We start from the raw sequence: 19,276 nt of genomic DNA on the forward strand, positions 1-19,276 counted from the left end.
AAAGCCGGCTTTTTCTTCCCGCTTCGGCTGTCGCCTGGCAGATGCAAAGCCCGATTTCCCTCCTCAAGGGAACATTGACGCGGGTGGAGAGAGATCCTCCTCCCCGCCTGCTTGCTTTCCTCCTCCTCCTCCCACGGAGCCCCCCACTCCACCCACCCACCCCCACCGCCCGCCCACGCAGCCGCCACCACCAGCCAAGCAGAAGGTGGTCCTATTTTTGGCCGCGAGAAGAGGGCCTCCCCTCAGAAAAGTGAAAGCCGTGCCTCGGCTCCGCGGCGTGCGTCACACTTTGCAACCCCGAGCAGCAGCAGCAGAGCTGTAGCAGCCGCCGCGCGCGCCAGTGTGTGTGTGTGTGTGTTTGTGTGTACGCGTTTCGCGGGGATGCGAGTCTCTCTCTTTCTTTTCCTTCTCCTTTTTTTCCGCTCTTTCGCCTCTCCAGCTGGTTGGGTCCCACCGTCTTCCTCCACCCCCGTTTTCGCCCCTCACGGCTGCCTGGCGAATCCCCAAACAACCGACGGCTGAACGGCTCGGAGCCTTTCAGCTTCCCCCCCCCCCACCCCGACAGCGCGGGGAAAGGAAGGGCTGGCGACGGGGAGAACGAGCGCCAGGGAGGAGGGATGAAGGGGAAGCCGTCTCGTCCGGGCTCTCCGCGCAGATCTTCCTTAGCCCGGTAAAACAACAACAACAACAACGCGGAGATTCCCGCCTGTCCGTTCATGATTCGGGCTGCGCTTCTTCCTCTCGTCCTCCTCCTCCTCCTCCTCCTCCTTCCAACTGGCCGGAACCAGAACGGATCCAAAGGATGGGCCAAGCCGACCGGCGACCCCTTGGAAGACCCTCGGCAGTTGTTCTGTGCCTTTTCTCCGCCCTGTTGCTGACCGAAGGGAGCAGACCGGGGAAGACCGCCTGCCCGGCTTCGTGCACTTGTACCAAAGATAACGCGCTCTGTGAGAACGCCCGGGCGATCCCGCGCACCGTGCCGCCCGACATTACCTCCCTGTAAGGGGGCTGTAAGCACTTGTGGGGGGGGGGGACGGGACGCTTATCGGTGGATCGCGCAGAGGGTCTGGGCGCGGGGAGGAGCGGGCGCTGGGATTGCAAAGGAGCCGGGATGGAGAAGGAGGAAGAGCGGGGAAGGGGTGTTGGAGGGGCTAGAAGTTGGATCCCTCTGCGCGGTTTCTCTTAAGGCGACGCCGTCTGTTTCTCGGCGGTGGCGATCCTCCCCCGCTGGAAATTTGTCACCCCTGTTGACGGGAGGGTGGGTGGAAGGAAGGGGACAGGTAACCAGCCTCAGGGTGAGGCTGACAAAAACGACTCCCCGACCGGCTCCGGTGCTGTTAACCTCTGCTTTGCTTTCTTTCTCTCCCCCCACTCCCCCGTTTTCCTCTTCCAGATCCTTTGTGAGATCTGCTTTCACGAAAATCCCAGAACGGAGTTTCATCTTCTCGCCCAATCTGCAACTTCTGTGAGAAACGGTTTATATGGTGATTGCTTGTTATGAAACGGGTGTCTTTAAAGCAAAAAAAAAAACACACACTCCGCTAAGGGGCTTTTAAGTACCAGTACTTGTTTTATGTGGTGCAGAACTATTATATAACAAAATGCACCTAGTGTTTCCAGTGGAAGTAATGAAAGGTGTGTCATACCTAGCAGATTATTATAATTACTATTATTTTTCTTCACTGTATTGATCTGTTCTTCTAGTGCTGCTTAGGGTCTGCTTTAGCATCATCGCTGCTCTTATTATTAGAGTGCTTGTTTGGTACATGTGAATTCTAGTTAGGGCAGTGACACCATGTTCCCATACCGTGTACCACACTGTTATGTACTGTCTTTTCTGAGGCTGGATAATGGCTCATCATAAATCATTTCTCTACACTTCCAGGATTAGTGCTGTTGAACGTTAAGAGTTGTGGCTGATTAAACAAACTTGCTTCTCTCAGAAAGGAACTGTGGATTTCAATGGGGCAATTTTATAAGCGAGCTTCGTGCCAATGATAGGGATAGATCTTTCCTATTTGTGATATGTACCAAGAATTGAAAGCTGTTGGTTGCAATAAACCTAGCCAAGAAATATTTCTTCGGTTAGCATCCTTTGATCCTGAAGAAAAAAACCCAAGTTCTGTGGGAAAATGTGGTCCATAAATTAAGACACATCTGATTCAGAGACCTGTCAGGAAATACAACTTCTTTTTTTAAGAAGAGCCTTAAATACGCAGACATGGTGGGCTGTATGAATTGGCCTAGGCTAGGGTATAATTTTGCTTTAACGTTAAGCATTATGTCTGACTGCTCATTATCCACTTCTGATGCTGTTGCTCTGTCAGTGAGGTGATGTCCTTTTCCTTCTCACCTTGTATACTGGGAGCAGTATACTCCTAATACTGATCAGAAGGAATGTGCACTCAGCTGGGGTTTGAATCCCAAACAAACGACTAAATATAGTTACCATGGGAACTATACAGTTTCTCCCGGATCTTTTGCAGAATAAAAAGAACATAATTGGGAATAGGGCAAGAATCTCACCTTATCATGCGGGGAAGAAAAAAGATGATGAAAAAAGATACGTTACTCTGTAAAGGGGAAGATCCTTGGTGGCTATTTAGTCATTAGTATGCCAGTGTGTCATCTCAGCAGGCTTTGTCGTGACCTTGTTGTAGATGGAAATGGTACATTTTAATATGAGTAGATATGAATCGTACCTTTGATATATAGATGTACAATTTGGGTCCAGAGCCTAATTGGCAACTTGAGAAATGCAGATAGGTTGATGTTTATGATCTGTAATTATTGATATCTCAGGATACCAATTTTCTCACCTTAGTTTTGTAGATGATGCCATATTATTTCTGATTCATATTCTCTCCGTTCAATGCAAAATAGTAGCTCCTTTGTGATCTTTGGAAAGTAAGGTTGTTATTGAAGGAGAGGTAGGCTTTTGAAGCCATTTTCATTTGTGCCTTGTGATGTTATCATTTCTGCATTGGTGAACTGCTGCTCCCACTTCCCAAGAATATTTTTTTTCAGAAAAGCACATTCAGAATATTGAAACTGGTGGCAAGGCTAAAAGGCAGGAATATACAGTATAGATCAGCCTTCTTTGACTTAGCATCTTCCAGTTTTGTTAGTCTACAGCTCCCATATACTCCTAACTGGCATCTTCATGTTGGCTGATAAAACATATAGTTCCAAGATCCCAGGAGGGCATTAGCTTGATGAAGACTGATGACAATTATAACAGAAAAAGACAGGTGGAGCTACTCTAAGGGAGATGTCAGGGACACAAAAAATGTGAACCAAGTTAACATTTGTACAGGTAGTCCTCGAGTTACAACCACAATTGAGGCCAAAATTTTTGTTGCTAAGTGAAACATTTGTTAAGTGAGTTTTGCTCCATTTTACAACTTTTCTTGCCACCATTGTTAAGTGAATCATTGCATTTGTTAAATTACTAATATGACTTAATTGAATCTGGATTCCCCATTGACTTTACTTGTCAGAAGGTCACAAAAGCTGATCACATGACCCCAGGAACACTGCAACCGTCATAAATGTGAGTCAGTTGCCAAGCATCTGAATTTTGATCATGGGGATGCTGCAACGGTCATAAGTGTGAAAAATGGTCATAAGTCCCTTTTTTTCAGTGCCATTGTAACTTTGAAGAGGCACTAAATAAACTTGTAAGTCAAGGATCACCTGTAGTTAGTTCCTGCTTCCTGACTGAGTCTAAATTATTTTTGAAACCACTAGTATGAAAAAGTTGAGTGGGTTTCCAGGAATCCCCCGCTCCCAATGGAAAGGCTGAGATTAGCCCTGAACATATCAAGAGGCACAATCTGGTCCACAGTAAGTCACAATTAAAAGACAGGCACACAAAAGGACAGGAGGTTTGTAATGGCAGTCTGCTGAATACACATTGAAGGCTTCAAAATTGGAGAAAAGACCTTCAAAATCAGCAGCTGTGTACGCCTTGAAAATTAAATTTTTCAACAGCTGGCCCTTAGTCACATTCTCCATAATATTCTTGTGATTATTTTGTTTTTATACCCTTTTTATTATCAAAGAGCAGCATGTTTCCTTCTCTGACTCCTCTTGCATTTCAAACATGGAATCGTAGATGGCTTCTTCAGTGGGTTTTTAAGGAGCACTTGGGGATCTAAAGGCCCTCTGGGCAATAAGTAAGACAGGTGTATACAGAACTTCTTTAGAAGGAGGGAGGAAGGATGGGAGGGAAGGAGGGAGGGAGAGAGGAAGGAAGGAAGATATCTTGTGATATCTCGTATTGCTTATCTCATGAAGCGTCATCTTCATCCTGAGAGCATCACTGCAGGAGGGAATTGCAGAATGGATGACCCAAAAAATATCCATCCATGGCTGCAATTGATCTATGATCTCATTGAGAATTGATAGATCTGATGATTTATTTTATTCCACAAAGGATAAGTGACTAAGATAAAAATCATCAAGCAGGGAGGGAGTGAAGTAATATTCTACTACCAGGAGCTCTTGGACATCTGGATGATGGCCAGAACCAAATTTTCTTTCCTTTCAGTGATGAAGAAAAAAAATGCAAGCATTAGTAAAATACTGTTCCAATAGGAGAGATTAATGCTTCAAGAAAATTTTAAAATAACAAAACGTTTCTTCAGTATTTTATTTCTATTGCTATGTTTTAAATCTAGTCCCATTATGCATCCCGATCTTTGGAGTAAATAAAACTATAACAAAAAGTCTTAATATTTTTCATTTGGAAGTATATATACTGCTCAAAAAAATAAAGGGAACACAAGCAGAAACATCCGAGATCTGAATGAATGAAATAGCCTTATTAAACACTTTGTTCATTACATACAGTACTTTTGTGTTCCCTTTAGTTGTTTGAGCAGTGTATAAACTACTGTATGTAACGAACAAAGTATTTAATACGGCTATTTCAGATCTCGGATGTCTTCTGCTTGTGTTCCCTTTATTTTTTTTAGCAGTGTATTTAATTTTTTAAAAAAGGAACTAAAAACTTTGAAACTGCATTTTTTAGGATATCCTTTATAGAAATTCAGTCAGACTTAACAAAAGTATGCATTTCAGCTATTTTTAAAAACTACTGATCACAATCTTAATTAAGTTGTAAAGACTTTAAGTTTACCTTGCTTACTTTAATTTATATAGTAAGTCTTTAAATTATATTTTATTTAATATAATTTGCTTAAACATAAGTATAAAGAAAATATCAGGGAAAAATAATGCTTAAATTTAATATATTTAATTATCAAGAAGATAATAGCTGTAACGGTGCAGAAAAACATTAAAATATTACTCCATCAATCATGTAACTTACATTGGTCCAACGGGTTAAGTAGCACGCATGTTGTAAAAAGCCTTTTCAGGTGCAAATATCACGTTGATAGGAGCATTTGTTAAAAATAGAAACAGTTATAACCGTCTCATCCAGTTGAGGCTTCCTTATGGGGTGAAGTTAGATACCTTTTGTGCTATGTAGGGCTATATGTTACTGCTTAAATGTGATTAACTACATCTCTAATTTGGCCCCATCATATTTTTGGGAATTTTTCTATAATTCTAAGAAGTATAGAAGTATGTACGATATCATGATAGCGTATGAATTGGGGAGGGTTGCACTTTTCCATCTTAGATACTTAGAGAAGTGGGTTGTACATTTCTCAGTTATTCACAACTGGCGCAGCCTATAAACTAATGAAATAAATAAAATACAGTACATGTAGGTATTTCCTTCCCATCTCTTTTGTGAGTATTAAAAGGTTAAAAAACAATTTGCTAGTGCCTCAGGATTATTTTTTTTCTCATTTAAATTCCACATTTGGTGGGAAGAGGAACATTCTTGAGCCTAAGTGAGAAGCAAACGTTTAACCTCAAAGAATCAGATAGAGGAAAGCAGGGAGCAGTTTCTGTTAAGAGTTGCAAACATCTACAGGACCATGGTATGACCTCCTTGCTGCCTTCTGGTGGTGGTCTGGATTTTTGCAGCCCAAAATAGCAATCCTAAAATCGATATCCTATTATTCTATGTATAGGATATCTACATAGAAATCAGAAGACTCCGAATTCTAGTGTCCCTCTAGAGATAAAAGCCAACTGGGTCACTCAGGGCAGGTCTCAACCCAACCCACCTCACAGAGACAACGTTGGCTCCCTTGGCCAAGAAACAGAGATGAGCACCATGTCCTAAAGTTGAACACAACTGGACAGGAAAACCCTTATCTTTATTCCACACATACACATAGATATAGAGTTGATGTTCATCAAAAACATATGGATTTGTCGTTCATTTAAGGAGGGGGGGAAAAAAACCCACACCATTTTGTGTGTTTGATGTGGGCCTAAATATGTTCCTTTTGTTGGAATGAATAGCAATGCTTATCCTTGCAAAAGTTCCAAATGCAGCTGAGAATAGTGTTGGCACTCTCAAATGGGAGCTATTATGCAAATTGCAGCAATTTGCATTCATCTTCAAGCATTAGAGGAAAATATAATTTTGAAACGATATTTCTGACTGCAGTGCATTTATTTCTTGTAAAGGCAAACTCTAGAACTTTGAAGGAGACATTGTGGAGTTGTAGGAAACTACTCAGAAATGCCAGTTCTTTAAATTATGGCATATTTAGTCAAAATCATTACACTGTTTCATATATATTATAACATATATTTATGTCTTGAAGAACTAGATCAGCTAAGCTGGACCTTCTAGGAAATGTAGTTCTAACACATTTTAGAGGATGTAAGGTTGGAGAAAGATAATCTAGACCAGTGATGGCTAACCTTTTTGCCATCGCATGCCAAAAGCAGGGGGTGCGCGGGGGGTCATACTCATACGTGCCCACATCCATAATTCTATGCACCCCACCCCCCCTTGTGCTCCCCCTGCTTTTGGCACACGGTGGTCCCAGTAGGCCCGTTTTTCGCTTTCCCCAGGCTCTGGAGCCTTTCTAGGAGCCTGGGGAGGGCGAATACGGCCTTCCCCACCTCGGAGGCCGGAAACAGCGTGTTTCCTGACTTCTGGTGGGCCCAGAAGGCCTGAAAATCTGCTGAGCTCATGTGCCTACCGATATGGCTCCACATGCCACCTGTAGCACCCATGCCATAGGTTCACCATCACGGATCTAGACTCTGTATATGTGTATGTGTATTTCATTATGTTAGGACATAGCAGAGTAGGAAATATAATCTTCATCTCTAAAAATAATCAAGCACTGTGAAAAATCTATGTATGTCTAAGATCATGTCACATTATTATTTGTCTAATATTTCTTTCTACAGATTATTTACTGCAAACATATTTGAGACCATTAGTAGCGATGCTTTCATGGGCCTTCCTCATCTAGAATATTTGTGAGTTGAAATATTTATGGTCCAAGATTTTTTTTTGAGTGAGTTGAATGCCTGAGATGAAGACAGCTTTGACCAGTTGTGTTTGTATCCCCATTACAGGTTTATAGAAAACAACAACATCAAATCACTTTCCAACACTTCTTTTCGCGGGTTGAAGTCCTTAATTCACTTGTAAGTATGTTTGTTTGTTTAAATGTATTGGCCATCCAACTCCAATGTACAAAACCAGGGAAAATATAAAAGTATCTAAAAGCATTAAATTACATAGGCCCCAAACTAAAAGCAACAAAACAAAACAGGGAACTTTGAACAAGTAATAAACTTCAACCCCAGACTTGGGACTGATCCAGGTTTTCAAATCTTTCCAGAAGCCCAGGAGTGAGGATATTTTCCTTATTTCTGGGGGATGCTGCCACAGAGAGGGTGCACTTCCTAGGTTGCCCAAGGTGGCCGTGTTTACTGGAGAAGACCTGGAGAGCACTTTCTCTGCTGGAACATACTGGGTGGGCAGAAATAGTTGGAGTTAAGCAGGCTTTCAGATACCTTGGCCCTATTCCATAGAGGACTTCATAGGTAGTAAACAGCAATTTGAATTGCACCTGGAAGCAACTGGCAGTCAATGAACCTTGCGTAGCAATGGTGACACATAGGCATACCAAGAGGCATCTGTTACTGCTTGCACTGCTGCATTCTGAACCAGCTGGAGTTTCTGGGTGGTCTCCATGTAGAGCGCTTTGTAATAATCCAATTGTGAGATAACCAGGGCATGAATGACTGGCTGAAGGACCTTCTGATTGAGGAAGGGGTGAAGTGGTGCACAGAGGAACCTGTGCAAAGCCTCCCCTGGCCACAGTGACATCTGCTCTTTGAGCAGTAGCTATGAGTCCAGAAGGAACCCCAAGTTACATAACCAGTCTTGACTGAAGAAGTGCAGCCTCATCCAAAACCAAAGATGCTGACATCAGCAGCAGCCACAGCCAGTCAGTCTTAGTAGGATTGAGCTGAAGTCTGTTCTGTCCCATCTAGAACTTAACAGCCTCCAGACACTGAGTCAATACACTGATAGCCCCTTGGGTTGAGATGTAAAATAGGGTATTGTCACCATACTGCATCATGAATTGGTGGATGTCCTTGCCTAGTGGGTTCATGTAGATATTGAACAGGGATGGGGACAGTTAGTTGTGAGATACTCTAGTCAAGAGAGGCCATGGAGTTGATCTTGTCCACTCCCATCAATATCGAGTGAAACTGGCCTCTGAGGAAGGAGATGAACCACTTGAGCATAGTGCCTCCCACTCCTAACTTCTGCAGCAGAAGGATACTGGGATTGACGGTATTGAAAGCTGCTAAGAGATCTTGGAGCTCTAGGATGGATACACCATTCCAGTTCCATCAAGGGCAACCAATGCTCCCTCTGTACTGTACTCTGCCTCAAATGGGTCCAGATAATGTGTTCCTTCTAAGATCCTCTGTAGCTGTCATCCAACCCACCTTTTCCACAATCTTTGCAAGAAAGGGAAAATTGAAAATTGGCTGATAATTCTCCAGCGGGTAAGGATCCAGCCTTGACCTCTTGAAGAGTGGTATACCACCTCCTCCTTCAAGGCTGGTGGGATTACCCCCTCTCTCCAAGAGGTCAAAACCACCACATGAACCCATCCTGTGTTCACCTCCCAGGCTGCTTTAATAACCCAAGATCTAACAAAGATTTACTCTTTGTCCTGTGTGCACTAATAGCTCACAATCAATGCCATCCTACTTGCCTTTGTTTAGAAGTAAGCCCCCATTGCGTCTAATGGGCATAGGAGCTTTTGGGGCCTCCTGGAGTTACCATTGTTGCTGACCTGGAGGCTATACATGTGTGTGTAGTGTGTGTATTTATTGTAATACACACAAAGGCACAGTAAGGGGAGAAACTTCATCACTTTCATTCTCCTTCCAGCTGACCTGCAGCTTTCTGGTCCTCTCTCCACCATTAGCAGTGGGAAGCTCTTAAGTTCTGAGCAGTGACACAGAGAGAGAAGTGACTCCCTGCAGCTTCTTTCTTTGCTCTAGTGACTCTGCTCCAAAGTGCTGCCTAATATTGGCTCAGCAGATTCCTTTGATCAGATGATTGACAAGGGAAGAGGAGGGCCTTTTTACAATTATATAGAGCACAAGGAGGGTGAGCAAGAGCATAGGTGGGCTTCTTAATATGTAGACTCCAAGGTGAAGGGGATAGAATTGTCATTTTTAGTTTGAATGTTAATCAAAGTACAATACATATTTTTAGTTTATTAGATGTCTGGTCATTCATCAGTGGATCAAATACTTCTGTGGAGCTGAAAAACATTTTGTAGCCAGGCCCTGCATATTTTTTTAACTCAAGCTTTTTTGGGGGTGGGGGGGTGGGGAGGGACATGTTAGAGACGCAGTCATCAAAAGGGAGCCAGATTGGAATGTTCATCCCTTTTAAAATTAAAATTATTTTGAGAAGTAGCCAAATTATGCTCCGACAGTGGCGACCTCTATTACCAGTTTGTTTTCTAACTGATGACAAAAAAACACCCCACAATTGTGGGCGCCTTGTAGGAGCAAGGGAGCAACTATTGTTGCATGCATCACCACTTCATCAAAATGATGTGACTTATGCCCCTAATGTGATGAATGCAATAGCATCATTTACATAGTTGCGTTACGATGCATATAGTTTGTCCTGTATACCTGCAATCCTGATATTTTTATTTGGCATTTTCCATTGTTCAGATTTCAAGAATATGATGGGCTTGAAGGCCAAAGGGGTCCATAGTCCACAGAATGCTCAGGAATTAGTTGTAAATATATTACCCACCAATCCAACGAACCCTAAACCTAGTTTTGCACTTGGGCAGGTGGGGTTGGAGGTTTTGAAACATCCAACGATTCACCAGCAGTTGAGATCAACTCCTGAGACTTTTTATCATTATTTTCCTGGTTCAAAAAAGTCAAGATGAGCCAAGATGACAGTGAAACTATTACTAGTAGTATAATATTTTGCTAATAAAGGGGTAAAAAAAATCAAGTCCTTGGAATTGGCTTGTGGACAGACCTTCAGTGATATGTTGGAACTGAGTCAATGTTACACAGGCATTTTTTTTTTTTTGCATAATATATTGTTTAGTCATCTTTTCTTCCCATTTAAGACTATGAATAATAAACAGCATGATGACAGCAAATGTATTACTGTTATTGTTTTCTCGGACTATCCTGGAAGGTTATGATGGGATGGAAACCTTCCATGCTAGTGGAAGGGCATCCATGGGTGGAAAACAATTTGAGGGCGATCATAGATGTCTATGAGACAAGCCATGGCTACAAAGCTATGCAACTGATATCCTTGAGTAGTATTTCTCAACATGCTGGCTGAGGAATTCTGGGAGTTGAAGTCACCACATGTTAAAGTTGTCTACTGTTCTGCAGGTAGAACTGCTATTAAGGTAGAATTTGAGGACAGGGAATGCTTAAAATACCCTGAAATCTTTTTCATTGTTAACAATAACAACAAAAACACAAGGGATCCTTGATGCTCTCTGAGCTTGCTTGTTTTCCTGCAGACATTTCATTACCAAAACTAGGTAACCATCATCAGAGCACGGATGATGTTACCTAGTTTGGGTAATGAAACATCTGCAAGAAAACAAGCAGGCTCAGAGAGCACCAAGGAGCCCTTCATTTCAACCCTGAGCTACAAATATTCTCCTTTATTAGTAAAGATACAAGGATTGTGGTGAAGAGTTTGGCAAGGCAGCAGAGACCTTAGAACAATAGGGAGTGTGTGGATATAATATTTAAACAGGAATTGTGCTTTCTGGGTTATAATAAGTAAATGTATTCCATATCAATAATATTAGCATTACTAGTATTGCTATTACAACTACTTACAATAATGAATCAAATCATAGCAATGCATGTGCTGTTATTTGCCATCCTAGTGATTCATCAAATGGGAAAAAAAGAATCCAAGATTAAACTAACCCTAATTATATTTTTTACAGGAGTCTTGCAAACAATAACCTCCAAACGCTCCCTAAAGACATATTCAAGGGATTGGATTCACTAACAAATGTGTAAGAAAACCTTTTTGATATTCCCATTATGAATAGAAAGGGGGAAAAAAGGCTCAGAGATACGTATTGTGGAACAACTGCTCATATAATGAGCCTGAAGTAATCCATTTTATATCCACTTATCATCAATTATCTCATTCATCTAATAGCATTTTTTTCCCCATTTAGGAGCATTCCTCAAGGCAGTTTTCTGCAAGCTGGCAGCTTCCAAATATGCCCAGATTGCGGAAAGGTGCCACAGAACATCTAAAACAAGATTGTCCCCTACAATAATAGGTTTTTGTGGCAACCTTATCTCACAGGCAGATTTTCTTAAAATTATATCTGGGTGCATTTATAAATAGTTTATCAAATTGCCCTGCAAAAGAGAGAAGAAGGAAGGGAGAGAGAAAGAGAAAAAACTACATTGTATGCTTAGAATTTACAATCTGTGTAAGCTTTCATAGAAATGGGAATGGAATGAATTTCTCAGCCATCTCTACTGAGAACATTAGCTGTTCTCCTTGAGCTCATTTAGCCACAGCCATTCCCACTGTCAAGAAAGCCAGCTGTTTTAAACAATTTGCTCTGCACCGATAAAAGCTGCGGCAGGGAAATCAGGAAGCCAGGCCCTACCAGGGAGTCCTCCTCCCCCCCCCCCCCCCCCGCGCCCGTTTGCTTCCTGGACATTGAGAGACATGGAACATACGGGAAACTGTTGGAAGAATTTGCATTTGAAAATTCTTACAGGAAGTCACATATCTTTTTCTTGCAATTTTTCAGGGCACAAGTGTGCCTTCATCTCACATCTTGCCTACCTGTGAATGAAGCAGACTTTACTGGCTCTGGACTATTAATGAATATTAAGTATATTTCCCCTCTTAGAATAAGGCCAAGACCAAGGAACCATTTATCTGAGTTGTAGTCCTACCTGAGACATGAAGCCAGCTAGGTTACCTTGGGCCAGTCATTCTCTCTCAACCCTAGGAAGGAGGCAAGGCTGAATCACTTCCTACTGAGAAAACTGCAACGATTAATCCAGGCAGTCACTATTATACCAAACTGGTTCTATTTTCCCTTGGATACTGTTAGAATTAGAGGGAAAATGTTCTAAATATACTAAACAGCCAAGGGCCAATTAAGTGTGCTTCATTCACAGGCAAGACATGGAGTGAAGGTTTATTTGTATGGTGAAAGGCCCCCTGACACCTCATTTTCTCTTTCTGGCACCTGCTTCTCTCTTTCCCAAGGAACTTAGGCCAAGAGCTGCATCTGGATGTAAGGCAGCAATTTGTCCATCTAACCTTTATGCATAGCTTTATGGTTGTCTATTGGGGACCTTTGAGTTAGTATTGACTCCTGGTAACTCCCTGCAGTTTTCGTGGCAAGGTTTTTTGGAAGTGGTTTGTCATTTCCTCCTTCTTAGGACTGAGAGAGGGTAACTGGCCCAAAGTTACCAAGCTGGCTTCATGGCTAAGGCAGGACTCGAACTCACGGCCTCCTGGATTCTAGTTTGGTGCCTTAACCACTAAACCAAACTGGCTCTCCTTATGCATGACTTCCCTTTTATGTATATATTTTCCAAGAGATGCAATTGCTAGTCCTCTACAGTACTTCCATTTCATGCAAATGCACATGAGAAGAACATCAAAGGATAAAGTTATGTCCCTCCACCCCAAATAACTTAATGATTACAAGAAATGTTCAAAATGAGACAGACACCCCCTCACAATAAAGTGACCCAGGGTTCCAGTAGAAAATGGGCTGAAATGCGTGCAATAAAATAAAACTACAATGGAGAAAAGGCATTTTCTGTAGCATTTGGAAACATATTTATGGTTGCACAAAGCAAAATATGTCTATCAAGATCCAGATAACAACCGAGGAGAATAAAATGAGCTAGGTTTATTAATGAGAAGGATGTGTACCCAAGTATCATCTATCTAAATCAGTTGGATTTAATTTCCTGAATTTGGCTCTTCTTATTTTAGCATGAAAGAGGAGCCACAACATTTGAAGGTATTTTTGCTTTTAAAAAGAATACATTAATACAATTGATATTATTTATATGACATCTAGAATAATGAGCTGGAATGTCACATGGAAAGTTGTTTTAAATTTGTTTCCTGTAAACCTAAAATGAGTTTTTAACAGAAAAGAACATTTTGCTTATTGGACACTACAGCAATTATTTAATAAAAAATTAGTTGCAAGTGCTTTTCTGTTGGAGATTTATTTTGGACTTGGAATATTAATTCATATGATTTGAATTATGAATGATTTGAACCCTGTTATTGTCATATTTGAATTGAAATATACAGAGCTGCTCCTATGACTCTGGAACAATTATGTGTTTTTTAAAATGCATTATTCTTGGCGATTATTCTGGTCTTTGGAATTTAGCAAGATTGTGCACCTTGTGGTATGGGGATTGGCTAAAGAATACTAAGGCAAGATGGAAAAGAGATATCTACATCTGATATGGGGCAGTGGATTGTTGATCGGCATTGTTGGTCAAATTATGAATTATTGTAATTGCTGTTAGTTGGTTGGTCAGTTTGAGAAAGAGGCAAGGAAAAGACTTTTTGACACAGGTGTTCAAAGTTTTTAGAGTTGTTCTGTTGGAATATTATTTTCCAGACCTTTTTCTTTTCTTTTTCTTTTTTAATCTGCATATGTTTTAAGGTAACATATTGTTAATATTATTGTATTCTTCTTCTTTAGTAATTTGTTTCCAAAATCAGTTAAAAGAAGTAATTTTACATTTGCGAAGAGGAAAGCAAGCTTAAAGCTCTTTTGCTGTATTAGAGGATTTTCTTTCCAGATCCAATTTAAGCCTGGAGGAATTACTCAACTAGAATAAGATTTCAGGAAAAAAAGAGCCCCCAGAGGCAGCATTCTCCATACATAATCCAGGCAAAAGCATCTGCAAAATTGGATGCTTTCATCAAAATAACAAAAAAAAGCATTGCGTTGTCATTCTACAATCTCCACCCTTTTGTACATGGATATAACACCATAATTCACATACAAAAGAGAAATATAATAGAAGGATGCTTAATTCAGTGTAAGATTTTTACCCCCCTTCCTTCTCTCTCTTAAGAAACTTAATATACGGTTGCTTTTTTAACCACAAAGAGTCTTTAAAAAATATAGGCTCGGTTTCTTCCTTAAAGCACATTGTCTTTCATGCAATACTGATCTCAAAATATTATAAACCGATAACCTGTTGTTGTTTTTTTTAAACAAATGATAATGTATTTAAATTGTCACATTTCAAAAACGTTGTTTCTATCCAGAGACCTGAGAGGAAATGCTTTCAAATGTGATTGCAAATTGAAATGGTTAATTGCATGGATAAGCAGAACAAATGCAACAGTGGAAGACATCTATTGTGAAAATCCACCAGAGTATAAGAAACGCAAAATCAACAGCCTCTCTCCTAGTGAATTTGATTGCATCATTACACGTAAGTCTTCAAAGTGTCTTCTGTTTCTTTCATTCCCTGTTATTCCTAAGGGCGTTTTCTTTCGGTGGAGCAAATGGTTTTCTACTGGGTTAATCTATACATCTACCTAGCCCGAATATTGCCTGCTTTATTCACAGCAACTTTCAAGATCTCTTCTCTGTCATGTTGAGATTTTTCTCTCCATCCTTCTCTTCAGGAGAAACGAACCTACACAATAATTGCCCCAAAGGTGCTTTTTCAAAAGGCAATTGGACTTTATTTTTTGCTTGAACTGGAGAAGCTTCTTGGATGAGAAGCAAAACGAAAACAAGGAAAAACAAAGTCCAATTACCTTTTGAAAAAAACCACCTTTGGGATAACATGACCTGGATGACTGAGAATCTCCATAGACACATCTACACAATGGTTGTGTGGCCTGGTTCACCTAATCTGAATGAGATTCCATTGATTTTGGCTTAGCCTCTTGTGTGATTATCTGTGACTTACTTTCAGAAGCCATAGTGAAGCAAATTTATTTATTTATTTATTTATTGGTTCGATTTATATGCCGCCCTTTTCCGGAGACTCAGGGCGGCTTACAATGCATTAAGCAATAGCCTTCATACTTTTGTATATACCTGCTTAGTAGGGCTTTCGGCCCCCCCTAAGCGGTGTTCTTTTTTATACAAAGTCAGCTTATTGCCCCCACAATATACAATGATAGTTCAGTGCGAAATCTGCACACTACAAATTCCTTATGGCATAGAACAGTGGGTCTCAACCTTCCTAATACCGCGACCCTTTAGCACAGTTCCTCATGTTGTGGTGACCCCCAACCATAAAATTATTCCTAAAACCATTGAAGATACGTGTTTTCTGATGGTCTTAGGCGATCCCTGTGAAAGGGTCGTTCGACCCCCAAAGGGGTCCCGACCCACAGGTTGAGAACCACTGGCATAGAAGTTAAACAAGCAAAGCTGGATAGGAAATCTCAACTATATGGGATGGTTTCAGTGGTGGGTTGCCCCCGGTTCGGACCAGTTCTATAGAACCGGTAGTAAAACCGGCGGGAGGCTTTGTCCGCCAACCCCGATGTCATCAGAAGGCTTCTGCGCATGCGCAGAAGAGCACACGCATACGCGAGCGAAGCAGGCGCATACGCACGGCCCCGTTGCGAACCGGTAGTAAAGGTAGGTAAAACCCACCCCTGGATGGTTTTACTATGTAGGGTCTAACTGGCCAAAATTGTTCTGTTTGTACTCATGCTTGGAGAAGATCAAGATTAAGATTTTTCATTCCATATTGACTGAAAGTATCTAATTTGCAGTATTAGGCCCTAATTACATTTTATGAAAATCAGTGTGACTGCTACATTCATAATTTTCATCCCAAGAAAGAAAAAGCCTGTTTGGCCTAGGGAGTAAGCTGCTAAATTAGAAGCTGGAAGGTCAAATGTTCTAGTCCAGTGGTTCCCAATGTGGGGCCCACAGGGGGGCACTTTGATTTTTAATGGGAGCAATTTGAACCTTGTTTAAACCAAATTAATGGCCTTTTAGGCTTCCTCCGCGTGAGTAGAGTTCACTTTTTGAATAAAGTAAGAATTATATGTCACCGGGAAGGGCAGGGGAGGCATCAGGATTTTAGAGATGCTTAGGTGGGGCATGGCCAAAAAAAAGATTGGGAACCACTGTTCTAGTCCTACCTTAGGCCTGTAACCCAGCTTGGTGACTCTGGGCCAGTCACTCTCTTTCTTTCTCTGTACTAGGAACAAGGTATTGGCAAGCCACTGCCAAAAATGTTGCCAAGGAAACTACAGGGATTTATCCTTGTAGTCAGCAGGCGTCAGATTTGACTTGATGAACCGTAACAACCACAGTAGGAATTAGGCTAATTAGAATTGGTTATGATTCAAGCATGAGTGCTATTCTCTGTTAACAAACATCTTCATCTTTTTTTCTTGTTGACTAAAGTCTAATAAACAGGAAAAATAGATTTTACAAAATACCACTGCCTTGTACAAGCTATCTACTTTTTATAATAACATTTAAAGGAGTAAATACCAACTTTTAGTATGTACTTTTTCAGAATTTGTCGTATTTCGAAAGCTTCCATATCAGTCCCTGTCAGTGGACACTTTCTCATTCATGAATGATGAATATGTGGTTATCGCTCAGCCTTTTATCGGAAAATGTATCTTTCTGCAGTGGGACCATGTGGAAGGGACATTCAGGAATTTTGATAACATCACAGGTATTAACAGCTCATTTCTCTGAACGTTGTGTTGCCTTATCGTAATGCCAGTTGATGATACGCTTTGTCGATCTTTGTGCAGGGACTTCGGTGGTTGTCTGTAAGCCGATTATTGTTGAGAATCGCTTGTACATCATTGTTGCCCAGCTCTTTGGTGGCTCCCATATATACAAACGAGACATTCACGCAAATAAATTTATCAAAATCCAGGACATTGAGATCCTTAAGATCAGAAAGCCTAACGACATTGAAACGTTCACCATTGTTAAGGATGCATACTTTGCAATAGCGGATAGTTCAAAAGCTGGCATCACCACTATCTACAAATGGAATGGAAATGGATTTTATTCTGACCAGTCTTTGCACGAATGGTACAGAGACACTGATGTGGAATATCTTGAAATAGCCACCAAGCCTCATTTGATCATCTCAAGCAGTTCTCAACACCCGATCCTGTATCAGTGGAACAGGGGCACAAACAATTTCGCTGACCCAGTGGATATTCCAGATATGGAAGATGTTTACGCTGTCAAACACTTCAAAGTGAAAGAAGATATTTATGTTTGCCTAACAAGATTCATTGGGGATTCCAAAGTAATGAAATGGACAGGCTCCAAATTTCTGGATTTACAAAGAATGCCATCCAGGGGGTCCATGGTGTTCCAGCCACTTCAGATAAAGAATTATCAGTATGCTATTCTTGGAAGCGATTATTCTTTCACTCAAGTCTATTTTTGGGATGCAGGAAAAGCCAAGTTTGTTAAGTTTCAAGAATTAAATATTCAAGCGCCAAGATCCTTCACACATGTTTTTGTTGACAAACAGAATTTTCTCTTTGCATCAAGCTTTAAAGGAACTACAGTGATCTATAAGCACATCATAATTGACTTAAGTGCATGATACATATTTACACACACACACACACACACACACACACACACACACACACACAGAGTTTGGAAGTCTGTTGTGAGACTTGTTCCATTAATAACAACAGAGACCTAACGAACTAAATGCATGGCAACGATTCTCTTTACTTCCAGTCTGCAAAATGCCTTTAACAGCTGAGATTGTTAAAATAAAGTGCTACAGCTAATATCTTCAACCATAAATGTCAAGTCTAGTGCTGTTTGAAATTGCAATTTTAAAAGAAGGACAAATTAAAGCATTAACTATTATTTGCAACAACAGTGTAAATAGCTAGCAAAACTCCATCCCTCCTAAATGAGTTGGAAAGCACCAATCAACTGTAATTGTCCATTATTCACTGATCTGAAGATTGCCAAATAAAATGTTTACGTTTTCTTTCCTATTCTCAAATAGCTTTATTTATACAACAATCCCATAGATAGTTTTTTCTCATTTTGAGTAGTTTCCTAGGGTCATGAAAGTTCAATATTACCAGAAATGTTATATTGCATTTTGATTCAAATCTATTGCTTACACTTTTAAACAGAAAGGGACTGTTTGATCCAACACAAGCAGGTAATTTGTATGCATTCACCTGTATGGAATATGCAGCTCATTTATTTCCATCATAAGGAGAGAGAAAAAAACCCAACTGATGTTTTGTTCACAGGGTGTGGAGTATTGACAATTTCTGTCCTAATGGGAAAGATATCAATTGCCATCTTTCTAAAGCAATTAGAAATATAAGACTCTTGTTGGCATATAAATATTAAATATTCAGGGCTTATTTTTCATAGGTACAGTGAACAGTGAATAAGCCTGCAGTACTGCATTCTAACCACTGCACCATGAGCCATGGTGGCGCAATGGTTAGAATGCAGTACTGCTGGCTTATTCACTGTTCACTCCAGGAGTTCGATTCTGACCGGTTCAAGGTTCACTCAGACTTCCATCTTTCTGAGATCGGTAAAATGAAGACCCAGATTGTTGTGGGCAATATGCTGACTCTGTAAACTGCTTATAGAGAGCTATAAAGCACTATGAAGTGATATATAAGTCTAAGTGGTATTGCTATTGGTATTTGTGGATATAAACACATACACACACACATATCCAGTACCATTAAAATGCCAAACATGGTACCATTACTTTGGTACAAGTTTTTATGCATCACTGCATAGGCAACATTTCTCTGAGTGGTGTTTTATAATATGTAGAACTTAAGCTCTCTGATCAGAGC

At 40.7% G+C, this 19,276-nt stretch overlaps 1 protein-coding gene across 2 annotated transcripts; it reads left to right on the forward strand.

Annotated features, from left to right (window-relative positions):
* Positions 1-18,439, forward strand: LGI1 (leucine rich glioma inactivated 1). Of its 2 annotated transcripts, none has more exons than XM_034430412.3 (8): positions 1-999; positions 1,394-1,465; positions 7,294-7,365; positions 7,465-7,536; positions 11,379-11,450; positions 14,729-14,898; positions 16,963-17,127; positions 17,210-18,439. In XM_034430412.3, exons 1-8 carry the CDS (start codon positions 803-805, stop codon positions 18,025-18,027), a joined length of 1,638 nt encoding a protein of 545 aa, XP_034286303.1. In that variant the 5' UTR covers positions 1-802; the 3' UTR covers positions 18,028-18,439. The 2 variants fall into 2 exon arrangements, with proteins under 2 accessions (XP_034286303.1, XP_087727835.1); XM_087871709.1 differs by having other exon boundaries at positions 184-999; positions 1,394-1,484.
* Positions 18,440-19,276: the final 837 nt, after the last annotated feature.

This window comes from Pantherophis guttatus, chromosome 6 (genome assembly GCF_059756535.1).
Source record: "Pantherophis guttatus breed Tessera chromosome 6, ASM5975653v1, whole genome shotgun sequence".
Taxonomy (NCBI): Eukaryota; Metazoa; Chordata; class Lepidosauria; order Squamata; family Colubridae; genus Pantherophis; species Pantherophis guttatus.

What these genes read in the sequence shown, in the direction of transcription:
- LGI1 (XM_034430412.3), top strand. Translation starts at nt 803, where the DNA reads ATGGGCCAAGCCGACCGGCGACCCCTTGGAAGACCCTCGGCAGTTGTT. An exon ending in CTTCCTCATCTAGAATATTT is followed by an intron (nt 7,366 to 7,464) that starts GTGAGTTGAAAT and finishes TCCCCATTACAG; the next exon opens with GTTTATAGAAAACAACAACA. An exon ending in TTGGATTCACTAACAAATGT is followed by an intron (nt 11,451 to 14,728) that starts GTAAGAAAACCT and finishes GTTTCTATCCAG; the next exon opens with AGACCTGAGAGGAAATGCTT.